Genomic DNA, 16,359 nt, shown 5'->3' with positions numbered 1-16,359 from the left:
CAAGGTCTGGCTGCTGGAGTTTCTCCCCCCTGGATGGTAGCCTGTAAGGTTTTTGGGGGAGGGTAAGGGGACGCAGGGACAGTGAGTGGATTATCAGAGTGATTAAAAGCACCCACTTAGATTCCTTTACGTTCTGATGGGATAGCACTTGCATACCTTGCAACATGGGCAACGCAGCCATGTGTAAGGTGTGCGGCTCGGACAAGGGCCTGAGGACTACGGGGAGTCAGTCTAACCTGGACCAGAATGCTTTTCCAGACTACTACTGCGTGGAGCATTTTCCTGTGCAGCCTCCACTGATGCTGGTAAGATCTCACATTGGCAGGTGGCAGGGTGACTTCAGGCAACTGGGACGCTCCTGAACTGCTGCTTTTGGGATATTTTTGGAGACTTGTTCAGGTTTTGAATGTGTTTTTTGAAGTTGGTGCTTTGAGTTATTTTTATTTTGGTAAGTGTCTTGTTTGCAACTTGCCCAGATGAGCCGCTCCACCTGCATGCATTCTCTATTTTTTTTCCGATAACTATACCTACCTTTGAATCTGTATTGATTTGCACCTTGCAATAGGTGTTAACAGATACCTAGGTCAGGGTTTGAGCTTTTTTAGAAGTGCGTGTATATTAGTGTATACGTGTGTGACATGGGGTGGGGTGTTGTTCCCTCTCCTCTCCCTTTAAAGGCCAGTGTGACATTTTTGTTCCTAAAGTGTCCCTGCACAGCAGCATGAGGACTCGTGTGGCTAATGCGAAAAGCAATGTAATGACTTTAGCAGCATGCCGCTGCTGCAGGGAACACGAGACAAAAAAATATCACTCATTTAGAAGCGCCGTCTTAACGCGTGGCTTTTCCTGGAGCAGCAGCATTTAAATATATGTCAGTAGGGTAGCGGTGTTGTTTGTATCTACATTAGGTTTCTTGACTGAGGTGACATTTTGTTAACCTGCTAGAAGCGTATCTTAAAGTGTCTGGCACTTTAAGTAAATGTTAATGCATGGTGTTTCTTGATTTTTTTTCTCACACTGGAATTTGTTTTGCTATTTTCTGTGCCTTAGAAAAACTTTGGACACCTTTTTAGCGTCATGACATTTACCTTGATATACTACATGGAGATATTTACATAGTGAGACAAACAATTCAAAAAATATCTACTCAGTTTTGATCAAATATGTATTTCCATAAGTGTGGAAGACATGTCAGTGGGCATACTTGCACTCAGGCTCACTCTTGTTTGCAGGGTTTCATCAGTATTTCAATGTCTGTCAACCTTCTTGGTTGCTTTGCATGTTGCAGCTAAAACAACATCCAGATTGCTTTTGTGTACACCATTTTTGTAGTTTTTTTGTGATTTGACACCTGCCCGTCAGCTTTTAAGCAATATTATAAAGTTTGGTTGTTTTTCTAGCTCAGCACTCATTTTGTCACCTTTACCTTTTGCCTCAGTAATTACTAATCGTCAAAGCCATCATTGCCGGTACTCTCCAGTGCTTGAGGCAGGCAAAATGTAGCAGGCAAACAGTGGCCTTTGAGCTCCAGAAATTAATACATGATTGTTTTTTAAGCTCCAACAGCATGCTGATTTATTATCGTAACAAGTTAAAGTTCACTTTTTACAGCATTTTATGTCAGACCAGCTACAATCTAATCCATAATTTTTGCATTTAAAGCTGGAAGTAATGATTTTATGAAAGACTGCAAAGCTTTATATCGTCTTTGAGCTCATTATTTTTGGTTTCACAGCCTAAAGCTTGACTTTTTGCTTCACCACCAACTGTCTCATCAACCCTGAAAGCAGAGGGAATTTTGATCTTTATGTGCTGTGAATGGTTCAAATGCTCTCATATCTGATTCCACCGACTTGTGTTATTGATTGAGCTCATGTAACCCACTGACTGGCACAGGCAGGTCCAGACTGCTTGCAATTGTTCAATGTGTAGGAGGAGGGGGAGGAGGTGGCGACCTGGCAACCCTGCAGTGACCTCTGACAGCTGAGCAGCTATTACCTGATGGCATGAAAGAGTGAGGATGAGAGGTGAAACACAAAGAGGAAAGTCAGAGCAGGACCGCTTTACAGCTTGACTAATAAAAGAAGAATATATGAACTTGGTTGCTGATGGGGGGGAAGAGCGAGACTGTTTCTGTCAGTGACGTCAGACATTTCGAGCCTTTGCTGTCAGTTTTCTGACTCTCCCCACACAGTGCTGCTGTCTCCTAGTCTGGCTAATAAACAGAAGTTACAGCAATCGATCATGTCTGGAAGAAAACTGAAGAAAAATGATCCCAGTATGCACCGGATAACTCGGGGTCTGGCATCATGGCTAATCAAGACTGCTGGAACGATATTTCTTTGACCTTTTTTGACTCATTTCAGGGGTACAAAGTAAGACGTCGGTGGTGAGCCACCTTCCCACATATCTCTTGTTAGATTGATACAATGATTACCTGACCAGTTCTACTTTTACACAATCATGCATTTCTCTCTCTCTTTTTTTTTTTTTTCAAGAAAATTGGGCTGGGTTGGTTCGGCCTGTTGAGAGACACTCAGAAGCTGTGGCTCCTGTTTTTTTTGGGGTTTTTTTGTCTCTCACAAAGTCAGTGTCAGAGCAAATTTCAGAAGTGTCTTCCTATTAGATAATGTTTAGTGGACATTCATACACATTCTCATCCAGGTTTCTGAGATATATTTATATACATATATAATGTTAAATCTGATCATAATAAAAATACTACCCAGGCCGCCGCTATAGCTCAACTGGTCGAGCTGGTGACCCATGTACTGGTGGCTATAGTCCCCGTCGTGGGTTCGAATCCAGCCCATGGCCATTTGCTACAGGTACCTCCCCCATTCTTCTCCCCACTTTCCTGTCTCTCTCTCTACTGTCCTTCCAAATAAAGGCCAAAACATAAAAAATAAAGAAAATGCTTTGACCCATGCAATCATAGTCTGGAATGCTGAGTGGTTTTTGTGATGCATTCTGGGAATGTTTTTAAAAGCTTAACTTCTAATGCAGTTAAAGGATTTTGGCTTTGGAACACCATACAGTAGAAAACAGTTGAACAGTGTATTGGCTGCTGAATTATGAAAACGTTATTCTTGAAACATACTGCGGTTGTACGATCTGCGGTCTAATGATCGCTTCCTAGTCAATATCACGCTGATGGAATCAAGCACTAGAGATGTAGCCAATCACAGCTGCCTGTTGGACTGTATGTTGTGCTGTGATTTTAGAAAAAAAAACCCTTCAGTGTTCTCTGACACATCCCACCTACGTCCTGTTTTTAAACATGGAGTGCTCCGTGTCCTGACCTGTGACCTTTGACTCTCTCTGACACTGATGGACTACAGTCATGAGCAGCTTTAAAGAGCCTCTTATATTCCTTTGCTTACGAAGTGGAAAATTGAGCTCTTCACATGTGACGTTATTATTATCAGATTCAAATTACATGAAAAATGTATGTTCTATATCTGAATAGTTTTAAAAATGTATTAGATTGCATAAGAATAGAGTTTCTTACATAATACAGTAAAACACAATGTGCATGTATAGAAAGTTTCCAGGATATACAACCACTATTTGTTGCCGCCGTGCAAAACCACTACATTGATGCTTTCCCTCATCCATATGTATTTATAGCTACATTTAGCCAAAAGCAAATGAACCTCCAGGTCTTGCACTGTATGCAAATATGTCCACAGGGACAGCTCTGATTGGCCGGAAACAGTCCAGGGCCTTTTCCAAGGTGTCGTCCAAGGCGATGCATAACTGTATGCAGGTCAGCTGAATTAATCATAATAGTGATGAAAGGAATGGAAACACGGGGAAGGTGATGGTATCAGGATTAACTGCAGTTCTAGTTATGTCAACTTCAGCATAATGACTTAGAGCAAGCTATATTTTATGGCCTGTTTGCAGCTTAGTTATTATGTCATTAATGTCTCTGGGGGAGGAAAAACCTCACTACTGATCGTCATCCATTGTGCTGATTGATGTGCTGTTATGATCTTAAAATGGTGAGACCGTGTTTAAGGACTGATATGTGCAAGGCAACCCAAAGGAGCTTTTAATATCAGAGGCACACACAAACAGAACCAGCTCCAAGTGCAGTTGCTAGTAAACAGAGATACTGTTATTCCATCCAAACAGATAGGAATAGAATGTGCTCCTTCAGTCGAATCGCAGATGAAGACACAGCTGAAGTCGATGTGTGTGTTTGTATGTTCCCAACCGTTTCTCACATGTGGTACAAATGTCCTTTTAAACTATTTCTAAGGTTAGAGCTAGGTTTAGGTTAAATTTGTAATTTAAATCAATGATCGTTAGTTGTTACTAATGACTTGTAGGTGGATGACTTTACCACTAACTGCCCATAATTGTTTGTTTTTGTAAGTAATATGTTTATGAGGAGCTACAGTTTTGTTGTACTGTCTAGCTTAAATGTGTTAACATACATAACAACATGGCTAATTAACTAGTGGCTAACTTTGTCTGTGCTAAGCAGCTAACAGCTAGAAGAGTAGCTCCAGTTTCCATCCCTTTATATTAGAGATGCGCACACACACACAATCCTGCCACGTGGTCTTCTGCTCTTTGGCTACAAGTTTACGTCAGAGAGTGTCTGCAACCCGACTGGTCGAATCTACAAGGGTGGAACTTGTGCGTACCGGGTTGACTATCTGAGACATTCCATTGGCTCTTCAGGCTGTCACTCACCCCCAAAGCCCTCCTATTGGCCAAACTAGGTGTCAATCAAAAGCTGAGCCGCCCGTCTAGCTGACTGTAACGCTTTACGATCTAAAATAGATTCTGCCTGATTTTGCCAGAAGAAATGAATAAAACACCCGGAGCTGATCTCAAGCTGGGAAGACATTACTGCAGAATTTGTGCCTTTGAGGATCTAATACGTTTTACGGACCGAATTATTTTACGGGATTATGTTGACTGGTTGTGTCCGGACAGAATGAGACCAAGCTGGTGAGGAATGATCGATGTTTGAGCTGCAGAGAGCCTTCAAAAGTAAGAAAACTGGGATTGTAACATTTTGCTTTTCTGTACAAAAAGCTCTTTGTGTCAACGATGTGGTTGCTGCAGGTCAAAAAGGTTTATATCATCGGAAAGAGGAGACTCTGAGCTTTCATTTGATGTGTATGTCGTCGGGAAACGTGATTGTGGAGCATGCGCACATCTGGCTGTAATGTGTTTGGAAAGTGGTCCCGCCGGTGGGACGTGGGAGCGGTAAGGGGTTAAAAATACTTTTCTTAAATATATTTTTTTTTAAAAATTGGAAATATATTTTGAGTGAAATCATCCTTTCAAACTACGTCGCGCATCCGAACTAGAAGCCGTGCACTTATCCGGCCGTAGAAGACGAGTCCAGCCTCTCCGTGCAGCCCTCTACCAGCAGCCTGTACGTGGCTCTCCGGCTCTGCAGACAGACGCTTCCTATTGGATCCGATCCCGCAACAGGTCACAACGTTTCCGGCCTCATTTACTACTGCTCATGCGCAGAGCCGAGAGCGGCTATTAGTGGTACTATTATTTAACACCAAGTTTTGGTCATTGAACCTTTAAATTGCAGCTTAATGTTGCTGTGTCATTTTGATCTGTTCTGAATATCTGAATACCACTGAGTGCACACTGTAGTCTGATTGCAGCTCAAATAAAGCAGCTACAGTTTCACTTTGAGACATGCTTTTGGCTATTTTTTCCTTTCTTAGAAAAGCAAAGTCTATGCTTTAATAGTATGAGGCTTTTGATAAAGCCATCTTAAACAAATGTATCCATGCAAATAAGNAACTCGGATTGTAACATTTTGCTTTTCTGTACAAAAAGCTCTTTGTGTCAACGCTGTGGTTGCTGCAGGTCAAAAAGGTTTATATCATCGGAAAGAGGAGACTCTGAGCTTTCATTTGATGTGTACATTGTCGGGAAACGTGATTGTGGAGCATGCGCACATCTGGCTGTAATGTGTTTGGAAAGTGGTCCCGGCGGTGGGACGTGGGAGCGGTAAGGGGTTAAAAATACTCTTCTTAAATTTTATTTTTTTTTTTAAATTGGAAGTATATTTTGAGTGAAATCACCCTTTAAAACTACGTCACGCATTCGAACTAGAAGCCGTGCACTTATAGGGCCGTAGAAGACGAGTCCAGCCTCTCCGTGCAGCCCTCTACGTGCAGCCTGCACGTGGCTCTCCGGCTCTGCAGACAGACGCTTCCTATTGGATCGCATCCCGCAGCAGTTCACAACGTTTCCGGCCTCATTTACTACTGCTCATGCGCAGAGCCGAGAGCGGCTATGAGTGGTAGTATTATTTAATACCAAGTTTTGGTAATTTAACCTTTAAATTGCAGCTTAATGTTGCTGTGTCATTGTGATCTGTTCTAAATATGTGAATGGCACTGAGTGCACACTGTAGTCTGATTGCAGCTCAAATAAAGCAGCTACAGATTCACTTTGAGACATGCTTTTGGCTGTTTTTTCCTTTCTTAGAAAAGCAAAGTCTATGCTTTAGTAGTATGAGGCTTTTGATAAAGCCATCTTAAACAAATGTATTCATGCAAATAAGGTATTTCCAAAGAAGTTTAGGAGGAGAGATGGTATCGGTGTCGGTATCGGCAGATACTCAAAGTTGAAGTATCGGTATCGGTATCGGAAATCAAAAAGAGGTATCAGTCCATCCCTATCTAATACACAAGGGGCACAAAATGGGGCTACTTTTTTGTTATTTCTTTTGACAAAAGCTAACATTGCAAGTGAAACTAACACATACATTACATTTTTTTGGATGTCAAATAAGCTAAAATATGCTAAAAGGCTTAATCATGTTCTCTTTGATTAATCTCGTCTAAATAATTCGCTTTAGCAGGTGTAAACATAATGCTAAGCTCTAAGCTAAAAGATGGACGCGGCCACCATGATGTCATTTATTGCTTTGTAGCCTATACCGACCTCGTAATCGCGACTTAGCCCTGATGTAAAACCATCTATTTTACTGTAGGTGGGATCATAATTTCCAGAATACCTTTTTCTGTATTTAGAAAGTCTTAAAACTAGCAATTGAGTCCATAGACTCATTAGAAAAATGTTTACAGCGGTAACAGATTAAGTGAAAAATAATTTTGTGAACAAGAAAACTCATGGTAGAATAATCCCTTTATGAATCACATTCATACTAAGTATTATACACGGTTAACATTTCCTTTTTTATGACATAATTATGACCTGATTACCTAAAATATCTTGACAATGAATTTTCATCATTATGGGGTTAAAATGTGATTAAAAGTTGCGGTGATTTGTCAGCACCATTTCCGTGTATAACACGTTTAAATTTGTTCCGCAATTAAAAGTCTTCTCTTGGATCGCTGAAGGTATTTTTTTATTGCCATACCACAGCAGGAGAAGCACAGGTGCTTTATAATATTAAGTCCAGGGCTCTGCTGCTGTGCATGTTTGCTCATATCTAACCGGCTCGCTAAATGGAATGGAGCCATACGTAGGATTATTAGTTTTATCTGCGCTTCACCTTCGCAATAAGTCACATCTGTCAGTCATGAGAAAGGTCTGTTTGCCTCGAGCTTAAAAGTCTTAAACTTAGAAATGGCAGTTTGACAAACTAATCTTAACTCAGGGTCTACTTACTCCACAGTTTTCCCACATTTTTTCCACAGTTTTGTACCACAGTCTGCAAACAAGGAGCTCTCACTCTCAGCTGTTACATTGTGTTCACATAATGTGGGAGGGAAGGTTATTTAGACAGCGCTAAATCATGCCCATGGTAATTTCATTTAATCATAAAAACCCAAGTATGCTTAATGGAGCTGATGCCTGCTAGCTTATAAAATGTGAAATGATAGGCCTCCACATGTGAGAAGCTGTTTGTGCCTGGGAGGATGATGGTTTGGAGTACGTGAGTGTGTGTTTTTTTATACCTATTTGTAGACACACACACGCACAATGAGCTCGCTCCCTCTTTGACCGATACTCTGATGCCTTTACAGACAGTCTTAAAGGAAGCCGTGTCCTTCGTGTGCTTACTTTGCTAGCTTTACTGACACACAGAAATCCCTGTTGTCATGGTTACACCCCAGAGAGGGCAGTGCTTGTCTCCGTGGTAACTGGGAGGGGTGAGGATGCTCCCAGCCCGAGCACTGGTCGCTCAGAGTGCATGCTGGGGACGGTTTTGGGCGATGCTCGTGCATTATTGATGAAGCTCCTGGCACTCTAAAGAGGAAGACAGTGACTTGGTAGATGAATGTTTGATGTAATGTGTTGGCGGGTGAGCTTTGGCGCGGCTGCTTTGTCACGCTTGGCAGGTTTGATTAAGTCATGAGGTAATACGTCGAGACACAAGCGGGAACAGATTGTTACAGAAAGGACACGTATGATAGGATTACATAGGATACTGCAGATATTAATGATGAAGCCATTGGAGGTGTACTGTTTTATGCCACTTAACCACCTGAGTCCAAACAAGTCATTTTAAACTGTATTTATCAAACAGTGATGGAAAAAAAACTGAAAGGCATTGGCCTTGGTGCTTATTTACTTGCCTCTTTTTTTTTTTTTTTACTTCTTGAATTAATTGTGATTCACCGCAGACACGACTTCACATAACTGTAAGCCTTTCAGAGCAGTCTTTTTTTCTTTTTTTCTGATTTGCGCAGCACATTCAAAACATTTCCCCATCAAAGAGAGTGACAAACTGACTAAGCGCCTTATACCAGGAGTTATGAAACAATTTCTGTAGGATGCCGGCTGCCACAATTCTCCCTTTTCTCTCCAATGTTAAGTGTTTTCCATTCAAAAGCCCCAGTTGTCTGAGGGTCCTGTTGGTCCAAGTGTCACTATAGCAACCAGCCAGTCACAGAAAGATGATTAGGGCAAGGTCTTGCATAATGTGACTCTGCAGCTCTGAAGGATATCATCAGACTTGAATGTGGTAATGGCTGCTTTGTACAGTGCTGCTAGAAAACAATGCTAACTCTGTAAGAACATGAATGAGGCTGCATGAAGAAGACTTTCCAAGGTTTAGTATGGATATTTCTTATATCTGGTGTGTTTGATATTGCATGTTTTTTTTTAAAAGAACAATTTCAGTCTTGTTGTGGGAAAATTTAACATAACACAGCAACACAAAGTCACATTAGGATCAACAATTTGAATGGAATTAGGTTTATATCAAGTCACTAAATAAAGAGTTGACATTTAACCCTCAGAACCAATAAAAACAGCCAGTGGGTTTGAAAGGGATGATGCCAAAACTAACCCATTTCTCAGAATCAGAAACTAAACCACTCAGATTCTCACCTTTCCGATTGCCCCAACCATGTGTGACCGGCTGTTCCATCCAGAGAATTAGCCACATCTAAGCTTCAAATCATGTTATTTCTTCAAAATTGCTTTATTCTTCGTGTTTCATTTAAAAATTACCTAAAATAAACAGTTTGCATGAACCAGATTCTGGTAAAAACAAAAAAAATAGTTTCTCCTGAGTGCAACCGAGAGGCCACTCAACTGTGACCCTCAATTACGTTACAAAGAAGTGATCAACCATTAGGCTGAACTGCAGGCTGTGTTTTCATGGAGCAGATTGGAAACGAGAATGGAAACATATTGGAGATAATAAGACCAAAATAACAGTGTCATGCTGCACATTTTTGAGTTCTTCCTGCTTCTAGCAATGACAGGTGCAAAAACGCTACAGAAGTAACCACGACTATAAAATTAGAATAAAATGTGTTTTTCCCTAAAGATTTGTAAACTTATCAGTACTATGAAATACAACAGTTCTGCTTCCTTGTTGACTCATAGGAATTTGCATGAAGATTCTGCCCTTTAGAGTTGTGACTTGTGTTATTTCATCATTTGGGATTAGGCTTTAGGGTTGCTCTGACATTTTGGGAAATCCTCTTGTTTGTTGTTGTTGTACCCACAAGAAGATAAGACGATTGATATCAAATGTATTTCCTCTGCATGCCGAACTGAGAAAAAGCCTGGCTTTTGTTTAGCTTAGCTTAGCAGGGCAAGTTGTTAGCAATGATCAGAACTGAAAGCCACACGAAATGATACCAAAATTCCATAGTAAAGCTTGCAGAAAGCAAATCTGGAACACTGGGCTGAGGAGAGAACTACTCCAGGACTTGGTAACCTCCAGGTGACCCAAAAGCCTCACGTTGTTTATCAAGAACTAGTAAAGCACAGTCAACTGAAATTAAAAGGGTCTTAAGGTCTCTACCCTGCGGTATTACCATACAGGCCCTGTCTGACTCATATTTCCTAATAATTAAATAACTATTTAATTACCACTAACTTGTGATCAAGAAGGGCCCCATCTAAATTTTGCCTCAGGGCCCTTTTTAAGATTAATCCAACCGTGCTCATGAGACACTATTTTTCCAGTTTTAGTTGTGTATCATTTCTGATAATGAACAGATGATTCCGACAGCCTGTTCTAAGATGTCGGAGCATTCTTGAAGAAGGACAAGTTTTAAAATACATGCAACTGCACGACCCGCCTCAGAAAAGCTTCTGCAAGTTGATTTCAGCGTTGCTTTTTTGAAGGAAGCAAAGGCTGCCTGTGCAACAAAAAAAACTTTGAGACTAAAACATGCAGAAGCATCACTTTGATCCTTTGAGGTGATTGTGTTGCTGCGAGCCTGAGTGATGCAGTGCAGCTCTCTGCAGTAGCTGACTGCAGGTCAGCGAGAAGCATCACACCAAGGCTATTTGTATGTGTGTGAAGTAGACATCAGTGCTGCAGTGTCAGTGCTCGTTTTATACATCATCAGTGCTGCATCCTTTCCTCTGATCTCTGAGAAACCGTGAGAAGGTTGACACTTTAGGCGACTGAGTGACAAGCTGTGATGAAGGGAAAGACAGTCTGTCGTTGAAAATCTGGGCAAAACTTGACCTTGATTGCCAATAAGAGAGCCTGGAAACAGACAGAGCATCTGCTGAAGTGTCCATGAGCAAGCTTCAGCTTCATTGTTGTGCTGCAGTATTTCTGTATTTGACCTCTGACCTCCCCCTTCCCCTCCCTCTCTCTCTCTACTGGAAGGAGTAACGCAGTTTGAATGCAGTAAAAATAAGCATCACACAGTGTTTTTCCACAGGAGGAGCAGAGAGCTGGGAGCTTTGAACAAGCTGTATGTGAGCCAGGATTTAGCTTTAGTGAAGGCACCAAGAGGAAACTGCTGAATCATTCTGCCTCCGTACAGTCCTGGGCTGCTTCCAACTGCAGTTAACTCAGCATCCAAAAACAGGCAGGGGGCATGTCCTTCCCATCCCGGGACATAAACAGCTATATGTCTAAAAACAAATGCACAATTACTGTACATACTCATTTATTGTGTCATATTCCAATTGAGACCTTTCGGAAACTATTTATGGAATTTTATTACATCTTGGTTACATAAGTTTACATACTGTTAACTTGTCTTCGGTAAAAAACAAGTTTTCTACCTTGTTGGCATATGGCGTCTTTTATATGCTAGAAGATGAACCATGAATGAAAGAAGCAGTCAGTGCCTTGGCTGAGCATTTCCACCTTGAAACTGCAGCATAGCAGTGACCGTCTGAAGAACACAGATTCAGACAGAGGGGTGGGTGGAGAGAAAGGCGGGGACTTCATAGATCTACACATTCTAAAGGTGGCAATGGTGTAGCGTTGCAGCAGAGACATTTTAAGGCAGGAAGGGATTATTTTCACGAGGAAAAAAAAAATCTGATATGTAACCTTTTCCTTGTTTTTAGGGGTTTCATCAATTACCAGAGAGGGACTTTTTTTTTTTTAGACCAAATGTAGGCCTCAACTATTTATTAAAGACAAAGAAACTATTTAGCTACACAATAAAATATTTTTATGCTGATTTCATTATCCAAGTGCAATGTCATATGAAGGCAATTCTACAAGATTTACTCTGCGATACATGAATTACAAATGTTTGAGCTAAATCAGTTTACCAAATCTCATCTTATATCTTCTTATCTTAACTTGACTTAACTTCAAATTAGAAGCATAGTCGCTGAATAGAAGCAGATTTTCATGACTGAAGAGGGGCAATTTGAATGAGTTTGTTTGCATCTTTTGGTTCATTTTTGAATCATTTGAGATCAGTGAACGGCCTTGAGAGGCACATCAGTGAAAATGGTGTTGCTATAATGTAATCAGCTGGTGACAAAACTGTTTTGTGACATTTACAATTAAATGTATTTTGAGGAGCTGGAAAGTATATCTTATTTAACAGTGAAATATAAAGCTGTATATCGTCTGCATAGCTGTGATACCTGGTGTTGCGTTGACTGGTGTGTGCAGAAGCAAATAAAGATTGAAACAGGAGAGGTTCTAGATTAGATCCTTGTGGAACACCTTGTAGTCTGTCTTTAATGCACTGTAGCTGAAATTTACTAAGAAAACCTGATGAGGAACCAGGATCTGAATCACTGGACCGACTATAAGCATGTTATATATGATTTTATAGGAATGCAAACTTCCCTGGAACAGATATTTTTACTGTAGACTTATACACAATATTGTACACTTTATATTCATTCTATTATTTCTTACCAGAGTCCTGACCTAATGCACAGCAGAGTGATTTATGTTTGGTTGAATGCTTTTTACCAGAAGGCATAGAAAATGACTCACTTCTCATTTAAATGCAATTAAATCAGGGATAGCTTCGAGGGAAAAAAAATGTGATTCATTCGGGCACTGCTGCTAAACTGTGTGACCAGCCAAAAGACTCAATGCAAATGTGGGTTGGACCTTGCGCATATTAATTTTGATTTCTTTTTTCTTTTCTGTTTCTTCCAGTCGGACAGCAACACCAGTTTCCTGCGAGCGGCGAGGGCAGGGAACATCGACAAGGTTTTGGAATATCTGAAAGGGGGCGTGGACATCAGCACCTGCAATCAGGTAGGAGATGGATACATCAATCACAATGCCCACACACGTACATACATACCCTTAAAACATCTCACTCATACGCCTGAGGCTGTATAACATGAACAAAGAATATTGATTTATGTGTGGAGGAAGCACAAAAAATACACAAAATAGACTTATGTCCATGAGTCTGTTGCCTCAGTGCCTGCTGGGAAAGCTTTGCTGCCAGCTTTACTCAAGATGCTACATAATGAAGTCATGCAAATGCTTATGTTATGTCTAAGAAGAATTTTGAATATTTTTCGTATCGTCAGTGAAATGTAATCCAAATAAAGCTCCAACATATTAAATATCACAATCTAAAAAAAAAAATTTGCTGACTAATTTTAGACTGTTGTTGTTACCACCCTGCTGCAAAATGCACTTCACATGAATAACAAAGACACTTCATTCATGACAATGAAGCAAGTGCACAGCTTTTGTTAGCTAACATGAAACCAAAAGTGGCATAAACAATTGGAACTGCGCATTTACCAATCATGCATGCCCAAAGTGACATTCAGTTACGGTATGTGTCACCTGGACCTATCATTCCTACACTTCCTGTTTATTGTCTAGGGAAGCAGTCGTGCAATGCATTGTGATAGAAGTGTGTTGAGTTATGAGAGAGTTGCTATGTTTGCCTTTTCATTTGCAAAAAGTTGAGATCAAGGCTTTTTTTTGCAAATCAGGGACATCCAGTGGAATTGCAGCAACTGCATAGCTTCCTTCTCACCTCAGATGCTTTCATTTTGGCTCACTGTTTTTGTAATGTTTTGTAAAGGTTTAAAATCCAGGAGCAGACAATCAGTTGCAGCCAGTATTGCTGTGAAGTTGTTGGAACATGTGGCCTGTAATCCTTTCCTTTTGTAGAACATCTGTCAATCATCTATCATGACACTGTCTGTCAAGTCGTGGAAACGCCGGGAAACCACCCGTGTGGATATTTACCACTAGAGTTTTGTCTCTCGTCGCCTGAGTCCAGAACGCAAATATTCTTTCATCCAGCAGATATGGACCAACATTAGCATTCATTCTTAGTCATTTTTGTGTCTGATGTCCAACATTTTCTTTTGCCTCTTTTTTGGTTTTCATCTGCTTCAGAGATGATTTCCGCCTTTCTCTCTGCTACATGTTCCACCACATTCTCTAGGTAGTCATTAACTTCGCTGCTGAGAAGGCAGTGGACAAAACATTTTTCATGGTTAGAACAGCTACCTGCAGCTTTATCTTACCTGTTAGCAGGATCTGTTCTGGGTTTAAAATCTCACAGTTATTTATGTTTGTGTAGTTTCTGGCTCTGATAAATGGTTTCTTGTGTGCGAAATTTTTAAAGATAGCATGTCTTTCAAATCTGCTGGTGGACTTTTGGGTTCAGAGAGTTAATCTTTCATGCACGTTAGTGTTAATCGGAGCAAAGTCATTCTGTACACAAATGGAAGACATTCAGGGCGCTTCATGATTTCCTCAATCTATCAGTAGCTGACTGACAAACACAAATGCTCCTTTTAGAGAGCAAATGTTATTTCAACATTATTTTACCACTCAGCTAATGTGACCGCTAATGTGCACACACACATTTTGTCCTGTTGTTATTGTGTGAAAATGTTTTTGCATTCCTGTTGCAGAGAAGACTGTGTTTGATCAGAGAGTTTCTTTATTTAGTTCTAGTCATTATCTAGTCTCCTCTAAGTCTATTAGCATTCCAGCCGTGGACAAGGGGGGCAGTGAAAGCTGATAGGATGTAAACAGTCCTGTCCTGGCAACAGTCATAATGAGCAGCCCAGTAAACAAAGGTCACATGGGATGGAAATCTAAGATTTGCTGGTGGCCCTGTGCTGCGTGGGGATGATTTTGTTATCAGCTAATGGTGCTAGGAACAACGTTGTCACCCATCACTTCCACCCCTTGAAGATATTTTCAGCTCCAGTGTTTGCGTGTGTCTCTCTCATATGTGCCGTTGTCAAGTTCTGAAAGGGTGGCAAAAACCAAACACAACTGAGGTGTGTAGAAGGAAGTAAACAGGATTAAATATCAGTCAGGAACGTCAGCCTCTTTAATCACTATCCAGCAGTAGGCAGCAGAGACATAGATGGAGGCTGAGCTTGTCTTACTCATCTCTTTCTTTCTGTTAATTAGACATGTATCAGCATCACTCACACACCAGATCATATGGTGGGTTCACTGGTCCCCCCTACAAATCCTAATGACTCTGTAGGAGGAGACTCTGTTCCTGTGATAATGCTCCTTTGATGGATGCTAATAATACTGGTGCTTCAAGCTTGAACCTTGCAGAAAGAGGCATTGTTGCTGGCAGACATATCATTTGCATGATTTAGCTGGTGAAGTGACATGTACAGTTATTAGGTTTTGACAATCCTCTCTTTAGATCTTGAATTGTTTGATTCCAAACTCTATATTTTTTATTATTTCAGGATTCTAAAGGCAAATTTATACTCGAGTTTAAAAGATAATTCTTGAATTGTTATTAGGAAAACATTCATTCACTACCTTTTTCTGGACCTTTCAGCTGCCTCCTCATCAGTAAATAGAGGTGTTGGCTCAGTTGTCATGGAGATTGCTCTGTTTACATCATGTGACCATCCAATAGGAAAAATCAAAACTTTGTTAAGTGGAATTAAAACTGATCCCTGTGTAGACTGTGACAGGAATGCCAACAGTACATGCTGTTCTGTGGGAAATCACACGGCCTCTTTTTGTTCAGACTTAGTTTTTACACATTACAAGAGTCTGTTTGACATCTGTGTTCAACTGGCAGAGCTCATACGTGCGAGTGTCTCCAAGGAAACCGAAATGATGACAGCTTGCATTACTGTCGCAACTCATGAGAACTATTTCTCGCTGGTGGCTCTGGTGTTGTTTAACCCTCTGAATCCCCAAAGCCAGCTTTGAAAGCCAAAAAAAATTAAAAATTCCCAAAAATTACACCATTTTTTAGAGCCAGAAAAACTTTTCAAATATCCTCCAACTAAAGTTGTGTGACATGTCATTCAATCAGGAGAATTAACCAAATCCAAGCTTAAAATCGTGGTATTCCATCCAATTCACCTTACATGACTAAAAATTTCCAAAAATAGACTGCAGCAGATCCTGTAAAAAACAAAAACATTGTGAGCACAACCAAAAAGCCATGAGTGACTCAGCTGTTACCAGCAGTCATGGGAAAAAAAAGTCTGGAAGTATTTGGCTCAGCTGCAGGCCGTGCGTACACAGAGCTGTTAGAAGACAAATATACAAGCAAAAAAAAAAAAAAAAAAGGAGGCCCTTAGAGCAAAATACTTTAGATTTGATCAATAAAATAGATGTAGTGTGGTTTAAAATAGTATCCAGAGGAGCAAGTTGTCAGAAACTTGTTGGAAGCATAGACTGTATAAAAGATGGACGTAGCAACCGGCCCTGAAAAATGAAGCCAACCC

The 16,359-nt window shown here is 40.6% G+C and overlaps 1 protein-coding gene across 1 annotated transcript in view; it reads left to right on the top strand.

The window, feature by feature from the left end:
- The window catches only part of LOC103361685 (ankyrin-2-like), a 239,456-nt gene that overhangs the window by 142,599 nt on the left and 80,498 nt on the right, over nt 1-16,359 (top strand). Inside the window, exon 2 of the mRNA XM_008287832.1 lies at nt 12,812-12,913. Coding sequence (XP_008286054.1) covers nt 12,812-12,913 — 102 coding nt within the window. The remainder of the gene's footprint in view (nt 1-12,811; nt 12,914-16,359) is intronic.

This window comes from Stegastes partitus, unplaced genomic scaffold, assembly GCF_000690725.1.
Source record: "Stegastes partitus isolate 25-593 unplaced genomic scaffold, Stegastes_partitus-1.0.2 Scaffold524, whole genome shotgun sequence".
NCBI classification, from domain to species: Eukaryota; Metazoa; Chordata; class Actinopteri; family Pomacentridae; genus Stegastes; species Stegastes partitus.
Note: the sequence above shows the minus strand (reverse complement) of the source record. Positions and strands in the feature narration are given on the sequence as shown.